General features: G+C 37.3%; 1 protein-coding gene across 1 annotated transcript in view; it reads right to left on the reverse strand.

Annotated features, from left to right (window-relative positions):
- The window catches only part of usp33 (ubiquitin specific peptidase 33), a 37,102-nt gene that overhangs the window by 11,448 nt on the left and 12,520 nt on the right, over positions 1–13,134 (reverse strand). Inside the window, exons 5-16 of the mRNA XM_067362066.1 lie at positions 9,322–9,474; positions 8,847–8,952; positions 8,686–8,755; positions 8,489–8,602; positions 8,301–8,379; positions 4,464–4,866; positions 3,926–4,063; positions 3,653–3,765; positions 2,112–2,284; positions 589–659; positions 435–468; positions 309–354 (exon numbers count right to left, since the gene is read on the reverse strand). Coding sequence (XP_067218167.1) covers positions 309–354; positions 435–468; positions 589–659; positions 2,112–2,284; positions 3,653–3,765; positions 3,926–4,063; positions 4,464–4,866; positions 8,301–8,379; positions 8,489–8,602; positions 8,686–8,755; positions 8,847–8,952; positions 9,322–9,474 — 1,500 coding nt within the window. The remainder of the gene's footprint in view (positions 1–308; positions 355–434; positions 469–588; positions 660–2,111; positions 2,285–3,652; positions 3,766–3,925; positions 4,064–4,463; positions 4,867–8,300; positions 8,380–8,488; positions 8,603–8,685; positions 8,756–8,846; positions 8,953–9,321; positions 9,475–13,134) is intronic.

Genomic DNA, 13,134 nt, shown 5'->3' on the forward strand with positions numbered 1-13,134 from the left:
AGCCTGAGCATATTTACCAGATGGCAGCAGATATTGTGGGTTAAAGGTATCCTTAGACTCTCTTCAAACATAAATCCACTGGATGTAGGAAATCAGACTCTGGACTCAGACCTTATTACCCATTATATTACTATTATTTCTCAAGGGTCCAGACTTTATGCTTCTTTCAGGCAGCCTTGATACAAGGCCAAGACCTAGTGTACTTCATTTGTGGTGTGTTTATTGTTTTGTGTTTTTCAAGCTCTGGAATTAAATAATGTGGTGCCTGAACCTGTATAGTAACCATCATAGCTCATCTGTTCACTTACCTCTGGCAAACTCTGAACTTTGCAGAATTTGACCCCGTTCCGCAACCTGAAACAGCCAAAGAGTCAGTATTAACGTTTAATTTCCGCAACCATCACATTCAAGAAGTTCGACAAGTTCATACTCACTTTTTGCATTTTTCACAGCTGTACATGTTGTCTCCTGAAAAAAAAGGTGATTTATCTTCTTTATTTTAAATTTCAGACTCAAAACAGCACGATCGGCTATTGGTTAGTATGGGCAACAATTCAGCTTTTAGAGAGAGAAAGAGAAACGTCAAACCTTTTAGTTCATCCCTGGCAAAAAAGGCAGCCAGACAGTCCTGCAGCGTGACCACAGGCCCCCAGAACCAACTAAAATCATTGAGCAAAAATAAACAAGGGTCAATCATCCAAAATTAACAGGTTAAGTCATTTTCCTTGGTCTACAATGTTATACATGTTTATATACTTGCAAATGGTATTTTATGGACAAAAAGACTGAAGCCAGCACTTGTGAAAAATAAGTGTGCTTAATTGTATTGAATGTGCATTTGTAGTGTACTTCAAATCTTAAAAGTATATATAAAAAGTGTACTTGCAGATAATATAAATGACATAAAAGGCCACTTTAGTATTCTTAAAGTGAGTACACTGTCATGCTTCTTGACACACTTAAGTACACTTTTAAAAAGTGCACTTTGTAACGTCGAATTAAAAGTTTTAAAATCATTGTTTTAATAATCTTTTGTCATGCTTTAAAATACACTTATTTTGATGTGTTGACTAAAGCATACTATACTAAAGCACAGAAAAAATTCTTAAAATTTGATTTGTTTTTAGTGTGTAATTCGATATTACTTTTAAATTTAATTGCAACTTCATTACAAATGTGTTATATCAAATATGTTTAAATACATGACATACATGTTAAAATGTATTTCGTTTACCATCAATGCAGTACATTCAGCAGTAAACTTTAACCACATTTCAATAGAGGTAATTATGAAATTATTAAAAGATGTAATTAAGTCCAACTTGAGTAGGTAAAAAACACTTAAGTTTAGCTAATTGCATTTAATACTGTGTAAACATTTAGGGTGCTTTCACAGTTGGTTCGATTGCCTGGACCGAACCCGAGTTCGATTGCTCCCCCCTCCCCCTGCGCCCACTGGACTGTGTTCACATTATATTATTTGGGTCCGACCCGCGGTTCGTTTGCGTCATCAAACCAGCAGCTGTTTACTACGTTGCTTAGTAACGATGGCACAGGAGAAGGCGGCGAAATGCATAACGTTGCTCTCCTCACTTTTATATTTTTGTTTTTGAACCGTTGGTTTTGTTCATAACGCCTCTTGCGTCCATCTGCCGCGAATGTACAATGCTGAAGGTGAGCAGAAATGAGAAAAGCGACGCTACAGCTCTCTGTTTGCAGCACGTGACTCACGATCATTGGGAAAGTGAGTGAAACACACACAAACTCACATATTTATCAAATAATACGGCATTAATAGCGGTTCACTTCCGCAATTTGGTACGTTTGCATTCATATCACAAGCGAACCGTACCGGAGTTCACTTGAACCGCACCCCAGACCACCCTTTTTAAGCGGACTCGGGTACGGTTCGCGGGTGCGCACCCGAGTTCAGAAGACCGTGTTCACATCATCCAAACGTACCGAACTCTGACGTCAATCGAACCCGGGTGCGCACCAAAAGTGCTAATGTGAAAGCACCCTTAGAATCTAATTGTTTAAAAGTATTCTAAAGTGTACTTTTTTCACAAGGGTACACCCTCCCTCACATAAGAAAAATGTGCGCACAATACCTCTTGATATATTCCATGACGAAAGCAATCCAGCCTTGAGGGGCGTAGGCTTCTCCACAGGAACCAGCCTTGACAAGAGCCGTCTGGTGGGAGGAAGAGTGCAGCTTGGCAAGGTCCTCTTTCCCTGGGATGGGCAAAGAGATGTCCTGGAAGTTCTCCAAAGTCACTGAAACCTGATACATGAGGGGCAAGTAAAAGAGCAGCCTAATTTAAAATGCTAATCTGTAACTGCAACTACTGCCAGGAACAAAAGCTATTAAAACAACTGATGAAAAGAGCTCTATTGTATTTATATAAAAAAAAAAAAACTGTCATCATGATGTCAATCTTTTTCCAATTTCCTCTCCTATCTCTTATCATTTTTCATATGCAAGCAGTGTTGATTTAATTAACAAAATTACTGATGTTGGAGATGAACTACTTAAGATGAATGAGCTGAAAACTGCTAAACTCAACTGAACCATTAATGGGTTAATTAGTAAAAAACAAAACAAACATATCCTGCACATATTTATATGAGATTAATCAGCTATATCCACAAATTAAATGTAATATTACTGGCATCTGCACAGACAATGAATTAAATACTAAAAAATGTTGATAATTTTTTCAAATGATCAAAATTTTTTAAATCATTTTGAACATTATCATCATCATCCAAAAAAAGGAAACTATCGTTCAAAATTTTGGGTAAATCTCGTATGCTCCCCAAAGCTGCATTTATTTTATCAAAAATACAGTAAAACAGTAGTATTGTTATTATTTTAAATCGTTCATATATTACAAATTCTATATATTTATAATATATTTTAAAATGTAATTTATTCCTGTGATGACAAAACAGATTTTTCAGTATCATTACTCCAGTATTCAGCGTGACATGATCCAGAAATCATTCTAATGCTGATCTGCTGCTCAAGAAACATTTCTTATTATTATCAATGTTGAAAACATTTGTGTTGCTTAATATTTTTGTGGAAACTGTGATTTTTTCTTCTTCTTTTTTTCTTTTCAGGATTCTTTGGTGAATAGAAAGTCCTAAAGAGCAGCATTTATTTGAAATAGAAAGCTTCTGTAACATTAAATTGATCAAAAGAGATAGTAAAGGCATTTTTAATGTGTCCTTGCTGAATAAAAATATTAATTAAGACTCCAAGAATAGTTTGCTTTAATGGTAGCATATTCATATGCTACACTTGCTACAAAAATTACATTCCAATTATTTTACACAATATTTACGCTGATTTCTTAGGGTTTTCTGACAATATACAATGTAAGTTTCTGTTTATCAGCCATGCGGGCCCCAAAACTCAAGGCCTTGGTTTTTCTAGTCACACTAATAATAAAGTCATATTAAATTAAAGTATAGCAGCTAATCTGCAGGAACTCCATATATATCAGTCTATCACATAAGTACTTAGTCCTCTGTTATTTTTAAAATGCCTTTCTCTGCTAACTGAAGAATAAAATGATTGTGTTCACTTTTTTTTTTAAATCAAACTGAGGTTTGCATGTTTGGGTGAAAAACACAGGTCACTCACTCGGTCACAGGTCAGGCACTGAACTGAGCTGACAATGGTGCCATCGAACACTTCAGAGATGATGCTGCGATATTTCCTCTGCCGCTTGCTCTTAGGTGGGGTGAACGAGGGTACTGTCAACACGACATACCACAACCATTTAGGATCGATGTCAAATCTGTTTCAGTTCAGGTTATGGAATTAAGCTAACAGCAATAAAAATGATACATTTAATTAAACTAGTACATAACTCAAAAACTGTCCCAAAAATGATTCAGACACAAATTCTGGTACCTTTCTTGTGAGTAGAGCTCAGGTTTGGCCACAATGAGGATTTGGGGGGACTGCTGGACAGTCTAGATGTGATTCCCTCGTTTCCATTGGGACTCTGTGGTCTGACACTACTGCTGACATGGATTTCAGGGTTTGAATCTGAACAAAGAGGAAATAGAGAATTCAGTCAAGAAAAGCAAGCAAAACAACCACAGACCACAATTTATTCCAAGTAAGGCCCTGATATACATCAGTCGAAAAAAAAATAAAAAAATAAATGCACGTGATGTAATTTTGAACAAAATCTGACAAAATTCTTCATTCCATCAAGGTTAGACAAAAGTAAAACATGAAAGCATTGAGTGCCGAATTGCAGAACTGGTGCAAACATATCCACATCCCTGAGATCAGATGCTTTCAGAATGTTTGCAAACAGCTACTTTTTTACCTCTGAGCAAAGACCGAAACAACTTTTTAGTGAGTTTACCTGGGCCTTTAGGGATGTCAGTTTAACATGTTAAAATAATTGACTGCATTTAATTAATGGCCTTGCATTCACCTGAATTTCGGCCCTGAGCTTTAATGGCTCCTTGGCTGCTGATAATTGGCCTTGACTCTGTGGTCGTGTCCACGTCTTTATCCAGGTCGCAATGGGAACCGGCACGGTACAGGTTGTTGATGAGATTTTTCTCTTTCTGCCAATCCCGGTTGTTTTGGTTCTGCTCTGGCATCAGCATCTCAGCTTCGTTGATGTCTTCTGGGACTCTGGGGCCTTCGCTTTCAGCACGATCGCTGCTGCCACACGACTCGCAGGACTGGAAGTCGTCTGATTGGCTGTGGTTGTCCTCGTCGGGACTGTCGTCCATGGCCACGGCCTGATTTGGGTCCTCAGGTTCAGGAATGGGCTCCTTGAGCTCCTCGTGGAGTTGGTCCATCAGACAACGCAGGAACTCCTGAGAGTCCTTAGGATGGAGACAAATTTTTATGTTTTACAAAACAAGAATGTCTAACAACTCTATGTTAAGGCCCGTTGACACCAAGGAATATAACTATAATGATTACTAAAAATATAAAAGTTGTAATAATCGTTCTAATTCTGTAAGAATAGGGAAGTTCACACCACAGATAACCGATAACAACACAGAGGAACAATATCATTAGAATCCCTTTCAGAATGCAGAATATTCAGCTCGAGCATTTAAAGCAGCAGACGACAAAACTGCAGCACATGCTTGAGCGTTATTGTGTGTTGCTATGGACGCTAATTTAATCAAGTAACCTTTAAAAGGTATCAATGATTTGACTATAGTTATTGTTCTTTGTGTTAACAGGCCTTTAAAGCTGAACTCCATATTTTTGTTTTGTTTATGTTGTGCTGCTCTGCAGTATCTTGGACTGCCATCTTGTGGTGTGGATGAAGCATCACATAAAATCAAACAATTACAGTTCTTATTTTTTTTTTTTACATAGCCTCGCACTTGGAAAAACAAATAGATATTGTGGCCACAAATTAAGAATACTTTCCCCCATTGTATTAACTTGTAGTGACATTTAATTAATTTGTTCTAATTTTAAATAAATCGTGGCAATGTTGTACTAATTTGTTTCCTTCCCCCTGCATGTCATGTATGGGTTTCTGTATTATTCATAGTCAACCAAGTGTAGCTGTCCAATAACAGGAGGTTATTGAGGGGAAAAAATGAGCTAGGCCAGTAATCTAGGCCATCAAATGAAGACAGAATTTTCATTTTTGGGTGAAATATCCCTTTAATTACATTTGTCTTGTAGACTTGTCCATTAAATTTGGCAGTCAAATCCTAGCATGTGCACTGACACATTGACAGTCACGCACTCTTTGACCAAACATTTCCAGGCATTATCAAAAGAATGCAACATTCATGAAGCATCACTTTGTATACCACAGATTAGCTAGGGACCCACAGGGTCATATGAACCCATCGCCATATGAACAGCTGAAGCTTATGAGAACATTAGTCATTACTGGCTCATCCACAAAGCAACATGGCCAACTGGCATTCTAACATCCTGGTATTAAGAATCCTGGTAGGCAAACAAGTTTCTAACAACAGTACACAGCACATTAGACAAGAAGGGCATCGCTGTATAATGTCAATGCAGTACAAAGACAAAAGGTTCCCTGGCTTTATGATGATGTTAAACAATGGCCATTTTTCCTTCATACTTAGTAGAGGGGATGACTTTTAAAACAAGACATTCATTGAATTTGACTGAATGTCCCCTCTACAGGAGTACACAGTCTATCTGAGCTTCAAAAAAAAAAAAAAAAGTGAGCCTGAAAATGAGGTTAATGCTTCCTACAGTCTCTGAAATGCCTGTGATGGCCCATTCATGTCAACGCTAATTCTCCAAATGGAGAATTCTCTCCAGCCAGGCATGACAATGGATGTACGCCACTGTTTGGAGGTGACCAAACATATAGAGACTCTGAATCAGATTGTGCTCCATATAAGGGAACAGAATCTCTCATAATCAAGACTAAAAATGGCTCTTTCTTTTTAAATGCAGCTAGAGGACCGAGTATGGCAAGAGAAAGGGTGAAAAAGAAAAAACAGAGGCTCTAACATAAGAAATTCCATCTACTAGCAGGATCGTTTGAGTTTAATTTGTCTTTGGTTGAAATGAAAGGATAGTCCCGCCACAAACCATGTCAACGTTGACAAAGTTGAGCTGGTCAGGATGAGGCTAGTCCTCACAAAAAAATATTTTTATAGGAATTCTAGGGCCCTATAAAACATGAATAACTGAATAAATATTTTAAAATGTAATCAAATGAACAATGAAAATTGTGAAATACAATAAAACATAGCCTTTTAGTTAAATAATGTGCTGCACAACAGTTTTACTATATAAATTAAAACATAGATAAAAATATCTTGTGTGATATTCCTTAAATTGCCAAAGTCCAGAACATTTTTGGCATATAAATTACATTTTAATAACTGGATTCCAGGATTCCATCCATTTTTCCACATTGTGGAAGTCATAGGGCCTTACGCCAGGTTCACACATACTCTATTTGCAGTGCATATGCAGTAATTATTGCAGAGCAGAAGCAGCACAGGCTTTCATCACACAACGCATTTGCAGAGCACAGCTGATCCGCAGCTGTATACCACAAACACAATTTATTCATTACTTTTATCTCAAATCCAAAAGTTGTAATTGAAAACAGTTTTTTCAGCATTGTGATTTTCTTTGTACACAGTACAGTTATAGCCTACAATCGTTCACAGACGTATTAAACACACTATTAAAACATTTAAACATAGCCTACACTTTGCTTATGTTAAAATCAAATATTTTAAATCAAGACTTACAATTGACAAAAACATCTGACTCTCATACCTTTTCTTTGGCATTTAAACCTTTAAACAAGAAATCCTACGGGTCATAAAGAACTTTGTTTTTCCACCTCCATGATGAGATGAGTGCCATCCAATATGTCTCCTTGTTTATCTAGATGTGAGGTGAGGTGCAGTTTTCCTTGCTTTACCCTGGGCAAAAAGCCATGTGTTGACAGACACAGTAAAGTTTAATTATGTATGTTTGTGGTGAAATGACTACATTTTCATGTCAATCTATGTTTATTTTTATACAAACAATGTGCTGTCACTTTAATTCAGTGTGTGCAGCACAGCAAAAATAGACTCTTTGTGGAAACTAACGTTGCACTGCTGCAGACGCACCGCTCCTGGAACCATTGCCGGACCGTATCCGTGTGCATAGGCAAGGAAAAAACTATGCACTGCATGTGCAATGTGAGAAACTGGAGTTACAATTCACAATATGTCAGTTTTCATATCATTAACAGAACATTTTAGAGATTTTTAATTTATTTTTAACTTAGTCAATTTTGGATGGTACTGGATATTTGATAGTTCATGAACATTCCTTTTATTTTTATTTTTAGATTGCCCTTTCCGTCTTGTACTCGATAAAAACACCTTAGCAAATCTCAAACTCATTGTCTTTCATTCTGTACATTATAATGTTGTGATGCCTAAATTCACTTGTAGCTGTTCTATTTTAGTATATTTAATAAAAAATAAAAAAATTCAGTCACATGATCCTTCAGAAATCAATCTAATATGCTGATTTGATGCTCAAGTACCATTTCCTATTATCAAAGTTGAAAATATTTTTTTTTTCTTTCTTTTTTTTAAGGATTCTTTGATGCATAGGAAAAAAACATGTTTTTAAAACAGAATTTCTATTAAATATTATAAAATAAAAATGTTTGATCAATTTCATGTGTGTTTGCTGAATAAAAGTTAAAAAATAAATAACATAGGACAGAATTTTAACAATGGTGCATACCTAATTTTTTTAAACAAATCACTGTAACAAAACATACCTGTTGGGAATAACCACGAAACATTGGGTTTACAGCCTTAATGCCCTGGAATAGATTTGTGGGAACAACATAGGAGTTCCTGCAAATACACAAAACAAAAACATTGAAAGTTATAATGAACACTTGTTTCTTGATGAAAATGCCTGAAAAATGAGAATGAAAAAGGAAATAGCACAAGAGGAATGTACCTGTTTTTGTGCCACAGGTCTGTGATGAGTTTCTGATAGCTCTTGCATAGCGCTGGCTTCTTGTCTGTCTTCACCAGACCACCACAGTCCAGGAAAAACTGAGTCAGTGGAGGACTAGAAGAGAAACCAGAAAGAGAAGAGTGGAAGAGACTGGAAGAGAAGAATTGGAACACATTAGAAATTTTTGGGGTTCTTACCAGTTAGAGAGCGCCTGGAGCGCTGCGTTCATGTAGCAGGTATTGCCAATGTTCTTCAGTCCAGTCAAACCTGTGAGGAGAAACAGATGACCAGGTTCAGACTAACAGCATTTACAACGCAGAGCAAATGCAAAGAACTCTACACATGAGAGATGAAGGACCTCTGGTCCTCAGTTCATCCTCCTCCTCAGTTTCCATGTCCAGGTCATCACAGGTTCCCGTTGGAGGAATTCTCAGGGAGGTGGGGCTCCCAGGACCTTTTGGATCCTGAGAGAACAGAGATGATCAGCAACAGAACACCTTGTGCAAAACGGCAAATAAGAGTACTTGTTTGCCCCTAATGATGTTCAGAAAATATGTGGTCTCAAAATTAGCAGGTGCGTTATCTTTTAAAAAATTTTTTTTAAATAAAAGACAGAATTTTCCATTGACACTGATAATGTTCAGCATTCAAAACATAACATCTGTCTTGCATACCGAGACTGTGATTGGTCTTGTCTTCCTTTCAAACAATTATACCCAAGTTTACAACGCAATGACGACGTTGCATATATAAATGGAGGATTTTATCTATGCTGAACCAAACTTTCACACTATTTCACATGTATTCAAAGCAAGCTACGTAAGTGCTCTGACCTGACTGGGGGTCTGTACTGGAGAGATGGGTTTGGCAGCACTGGGCAAGTGTGTGTGTGGACCCAGTTTTCTTTCCAGGAAAACCTCCTTGGTGCAGGCATAGCACCACACTCTCAAAGTGGTCAGATTCACTGTCAGGTTGTGCCGCGTCTCCTGGAAGGTAAAGACATGGTGCTTAGGTGGATATGTGAATGAAAATAAAATGTATCTGCAGGTTTAACAATCAAAATGCAAATAAAATAAATAAATCACAAATTGAAACTACATCTAAAAAAAGTGCATTAACTACAGATGCACAATATACTGATATATTGGTGACCATATCAATATCAGCTTTTAGAAGAAGGAGAAGAATTAAAAGAGAAGGAGGAGACAAAGGAGGAGGAAAAAGAAAAAAGGAGGAGAAAGAAGGAGAAGGAGGACAAGAAGGAGTAGTAAAACGAAAAGGTGGAGAAGGAGTAGGAGGAGGAGAAGAAGAAGAGGAGGAGGAAGGGAGAAGGTGGAGGAAAATGAAAAGAAGGAAAAGGAGGAGGAGGACAAATATGAGAAGGAGAAGAATTAAAAGAGAAGGAGAGAAATGAGGAGGAAGAAGAAAAAAGAGAAGGAGGAGGAGGAAAAGAAGGAGGAGAAGGAGGAGTAAAGCGAAAAGGTGGAGAAGGAGGAGGAAAATGAAAAGGAGGAGGAAGAGGAGGAAAAGGAGAACGAGAAGAGGAAGGAGGAGGAAAATGAAAAGGAAGACAAAGAGGAAAAGGAGAAGGAAGAGGAGGAGGAGGAGAAGGAGGAGGAAAATGAGGAAAACGAGAAGGAGAAGAGGAAGGAAAAGGACGAGAAGAAGAGGGAGGGGAATGAGAAGAAGGAGGAGGAAAAGGATGAGGAGGAGTAGCAGCAGAAGCAGGAAAAGGAGGAGGTGGAGAAGAAGGAGGAGAAGGAGGAAAATGATTAGAAGGAGAAGAATTAAAAGAGAAGGAGACAAATGAGATGGAAAAGAAAAAGAGAAAAAGGAGGAGGAAAAGGGCAAGTAAAATGAAAATGTGGAGGAGGAGGAGAAGGAGGAGGAAAATGAAAAGGAGGAGGAAAAGGAAGACAAAGAGGAAAAGGAGAAGGAAGAGGAGGAGGTGAATGAGGAAAACGAGAAGGAAAAGAGGAAGGAAAAGGATGAGAAGAAGAGGGAGGGGATGGAGGAGAAGAAGAAGGAGGAGGAGGAAAAGGAGGAGGAAAAGGAGGAGGAGAAGGAGAAGCAGGGAAAAGGAGGAGGAAAAGGAGGATGAGAATGAGAAAAAACAAAAGAAAAAGAAGGAGAAGTAGAAGAAGAAGAAAAAAAGAAGATAAAGATGAAGATATGAAGATAGCATTGTCTGAATTGAAAGAAAAATTGAAAGTCTGCTTGATAGATTTGGGGAAAAAAATCTTAATATCCATTTTTGATGACTGAGTTCATTTAAAGACTGCGAGTCATGATAATCTAGTGGTGTAAATTTATACACATGTATGCATGGGGACTGAGCTCTTTCTATAATATACATTTTTCATAATAAACCAAGCAAAATTGCAACTGATCTTGACTGCCAGTGATCTGATCACACTGCAATTTTAACACCTTTTATGGTTACCTAACATTTTCTGTTGCTATTCCAAGGTATTAAGAATATCACAAGTTCAGCATCAAATCAGTCTTCCATGTATTTGGTAGATTATAGAAACAAATGAATTTAAACATCAGCATTGGACACTGCAAGGCTAAACGGCATTTTATCTCTGCATTTGACAGCACATTTTGCACAGTTTTTATAGCACATTCCATTTCAGAAAAAGCTGTCATGACATTTAAATGGATATGTAACAAAAATGTTATTAAGTGCTGAAACTCTTTGGTTGTGTTTTGTTGGCAAAGCAATATTTTGTAAAACTTTGGACAGACTCCCCCATCACCCACACACAAAAATACAAAAATTAAATAGGCTAAATGCCATATTTCAGCTTGAAAATGTGACTTGAAAAAGTTCATCAAAAGGTGAGACTATATAAACTTTGGGCATATAGTATTGGAAGTTTAATTCAAAATATATTGGGATTAAATAAATCGCAGCCATTTAAGCGGCTACTGGTTTCAGCCAAAACTATATCAATGCCTTTCTGCTTCCCAAATAAAAGGCAGCACTGATGTCCGTCACTAGATTCTCTACATATAATGCAACAGAAAGACTCTTCAAAATTTAGGGCGAAACAAAAGTGTGTTGCAACAGGAATGAAAACGTAGTAGAGGAAATGGGGAGTGGTGATGTTAGGCCAGGGTGGGTGCACACAGCGGTGGCTAAGGGGTCCCTGCATTATTCATGTGTCTGGATTGGCTTTCACTGCTGCACTACAACTGGTGCAACTGCAGCCAGACAGGGGCAGATAAAACATTTATGAGAGCTGCGCCAAAATACAAGCCCTGCCAACATCTGCCACTCCGACCATTACATAGACGGACAGGAGGTAATACATGCCCACATCAATTTTAACTCACAGCACAGCAAGACTAACATAAAGGAAATTTAAATTGTGGTACACACAGTACACTCATACGCCTGGGAATTTACTAGGGATGTGACGAGACAGGTATCTCACGAGACGAGACGAGACAAGACTCGAGACGAGACAAGATTTTTACACACTATTTTTAAGAAATCCTCAATGGCAAAATACATGGCTAGAAAAAATATGTGTATTTGAAATGTTTTAACTAATCATCTTGTAATGAATGTCATTTCAGTTCTACTTTCTGAGTATGAATTATCATATGCAGTAAAAGACAACAATACACAAGTACTGTAAAAGGTTGACACAAACTCAACTGACGGACTTATCTTCTGTATGATTTCAGTCTCTTCAGGCCTTACTGTACATGATTTATGAGCTTCTACAACTTTTGACCTCCTAACTGAACTCCTTTCCACAAACTGATCATAGAAATAAAAACAGTATAAATAAAAATGGTAAAACTTTACAATAAGGTTTCATTTATTAACATTAATTAACCAACATCAACTAACAATGAGCAATATATTTGCTACAGTATTTATTAATCTATGCTAGTTAATAGAAATAGTCATTTATTGTTAGTTCAAGATAGTTCACAACTAATGTTAACAAATGAAACCTTAATGTTTGTGCTTAATAAGATTAAGATAAAACTGTTATTCATTGTTATGGTAACATTTTACAATAAGTGCAACCATAATCGCACTCTCTCAATATTCAAAGTGCAAATAAGACCAACTTTTTCTTTGATACAGAGCTAAGAGATGGTTACAACTACACTACCCAGCCTAAAATAGCGTTCATATTGAGAGATATCTGTATTCATCAGTGAGCCGCTTTCAAAATGCGGGGTATTGAAATCGCGTTTGAATGCGCGCTTGCGTTTACTTTCACTTTCGCGATCACGCGTAACTCTGTAAATATGGAGCAGCGGCGACAGTTATCCAAATGAATTCAATGTTTTTTTTATTTAAATACAAAGATAAATGACAGTGAAAGGGTAATGTAAATGTAGTGGTGGCATATTCTTTCCTAAACATCCCAACCACTCTGTCATGGCAATATCACAAGACTTTTCGCCTCGACGAGAAATCTCATCACATTTTAGTCTCGCGAGATCTCGTGACATGAGATCTCGTCACACCCCTAGAATTTACACGATTGAACAAACTAATAAAATTATTTTTGTGTGTCTAAAAAGACACATGATGTTTATATGGGCAGTGCAGGATGTGAATAATTACTGGCATTCAAGCAACACTATCTGGATCAAGCAACACTATCAGGGGT

The sequence above is a fragment of the Chanodichthys erythropterus genome, chromosome 16 (assembly GCF_024489055.1).
Source record: "Chanodichthys erythropterus isolate Z2021 chromosome 16, ASM2448905v1, whole genome shotgun sequence".
Classification (NCBI taxonomy): Eukaryota; Metazoa; Chordata; class Actinopteri; order Cypriniformes; family Xenocyprididae; genus Chanodichthys; species Chanodichthys erythropterus.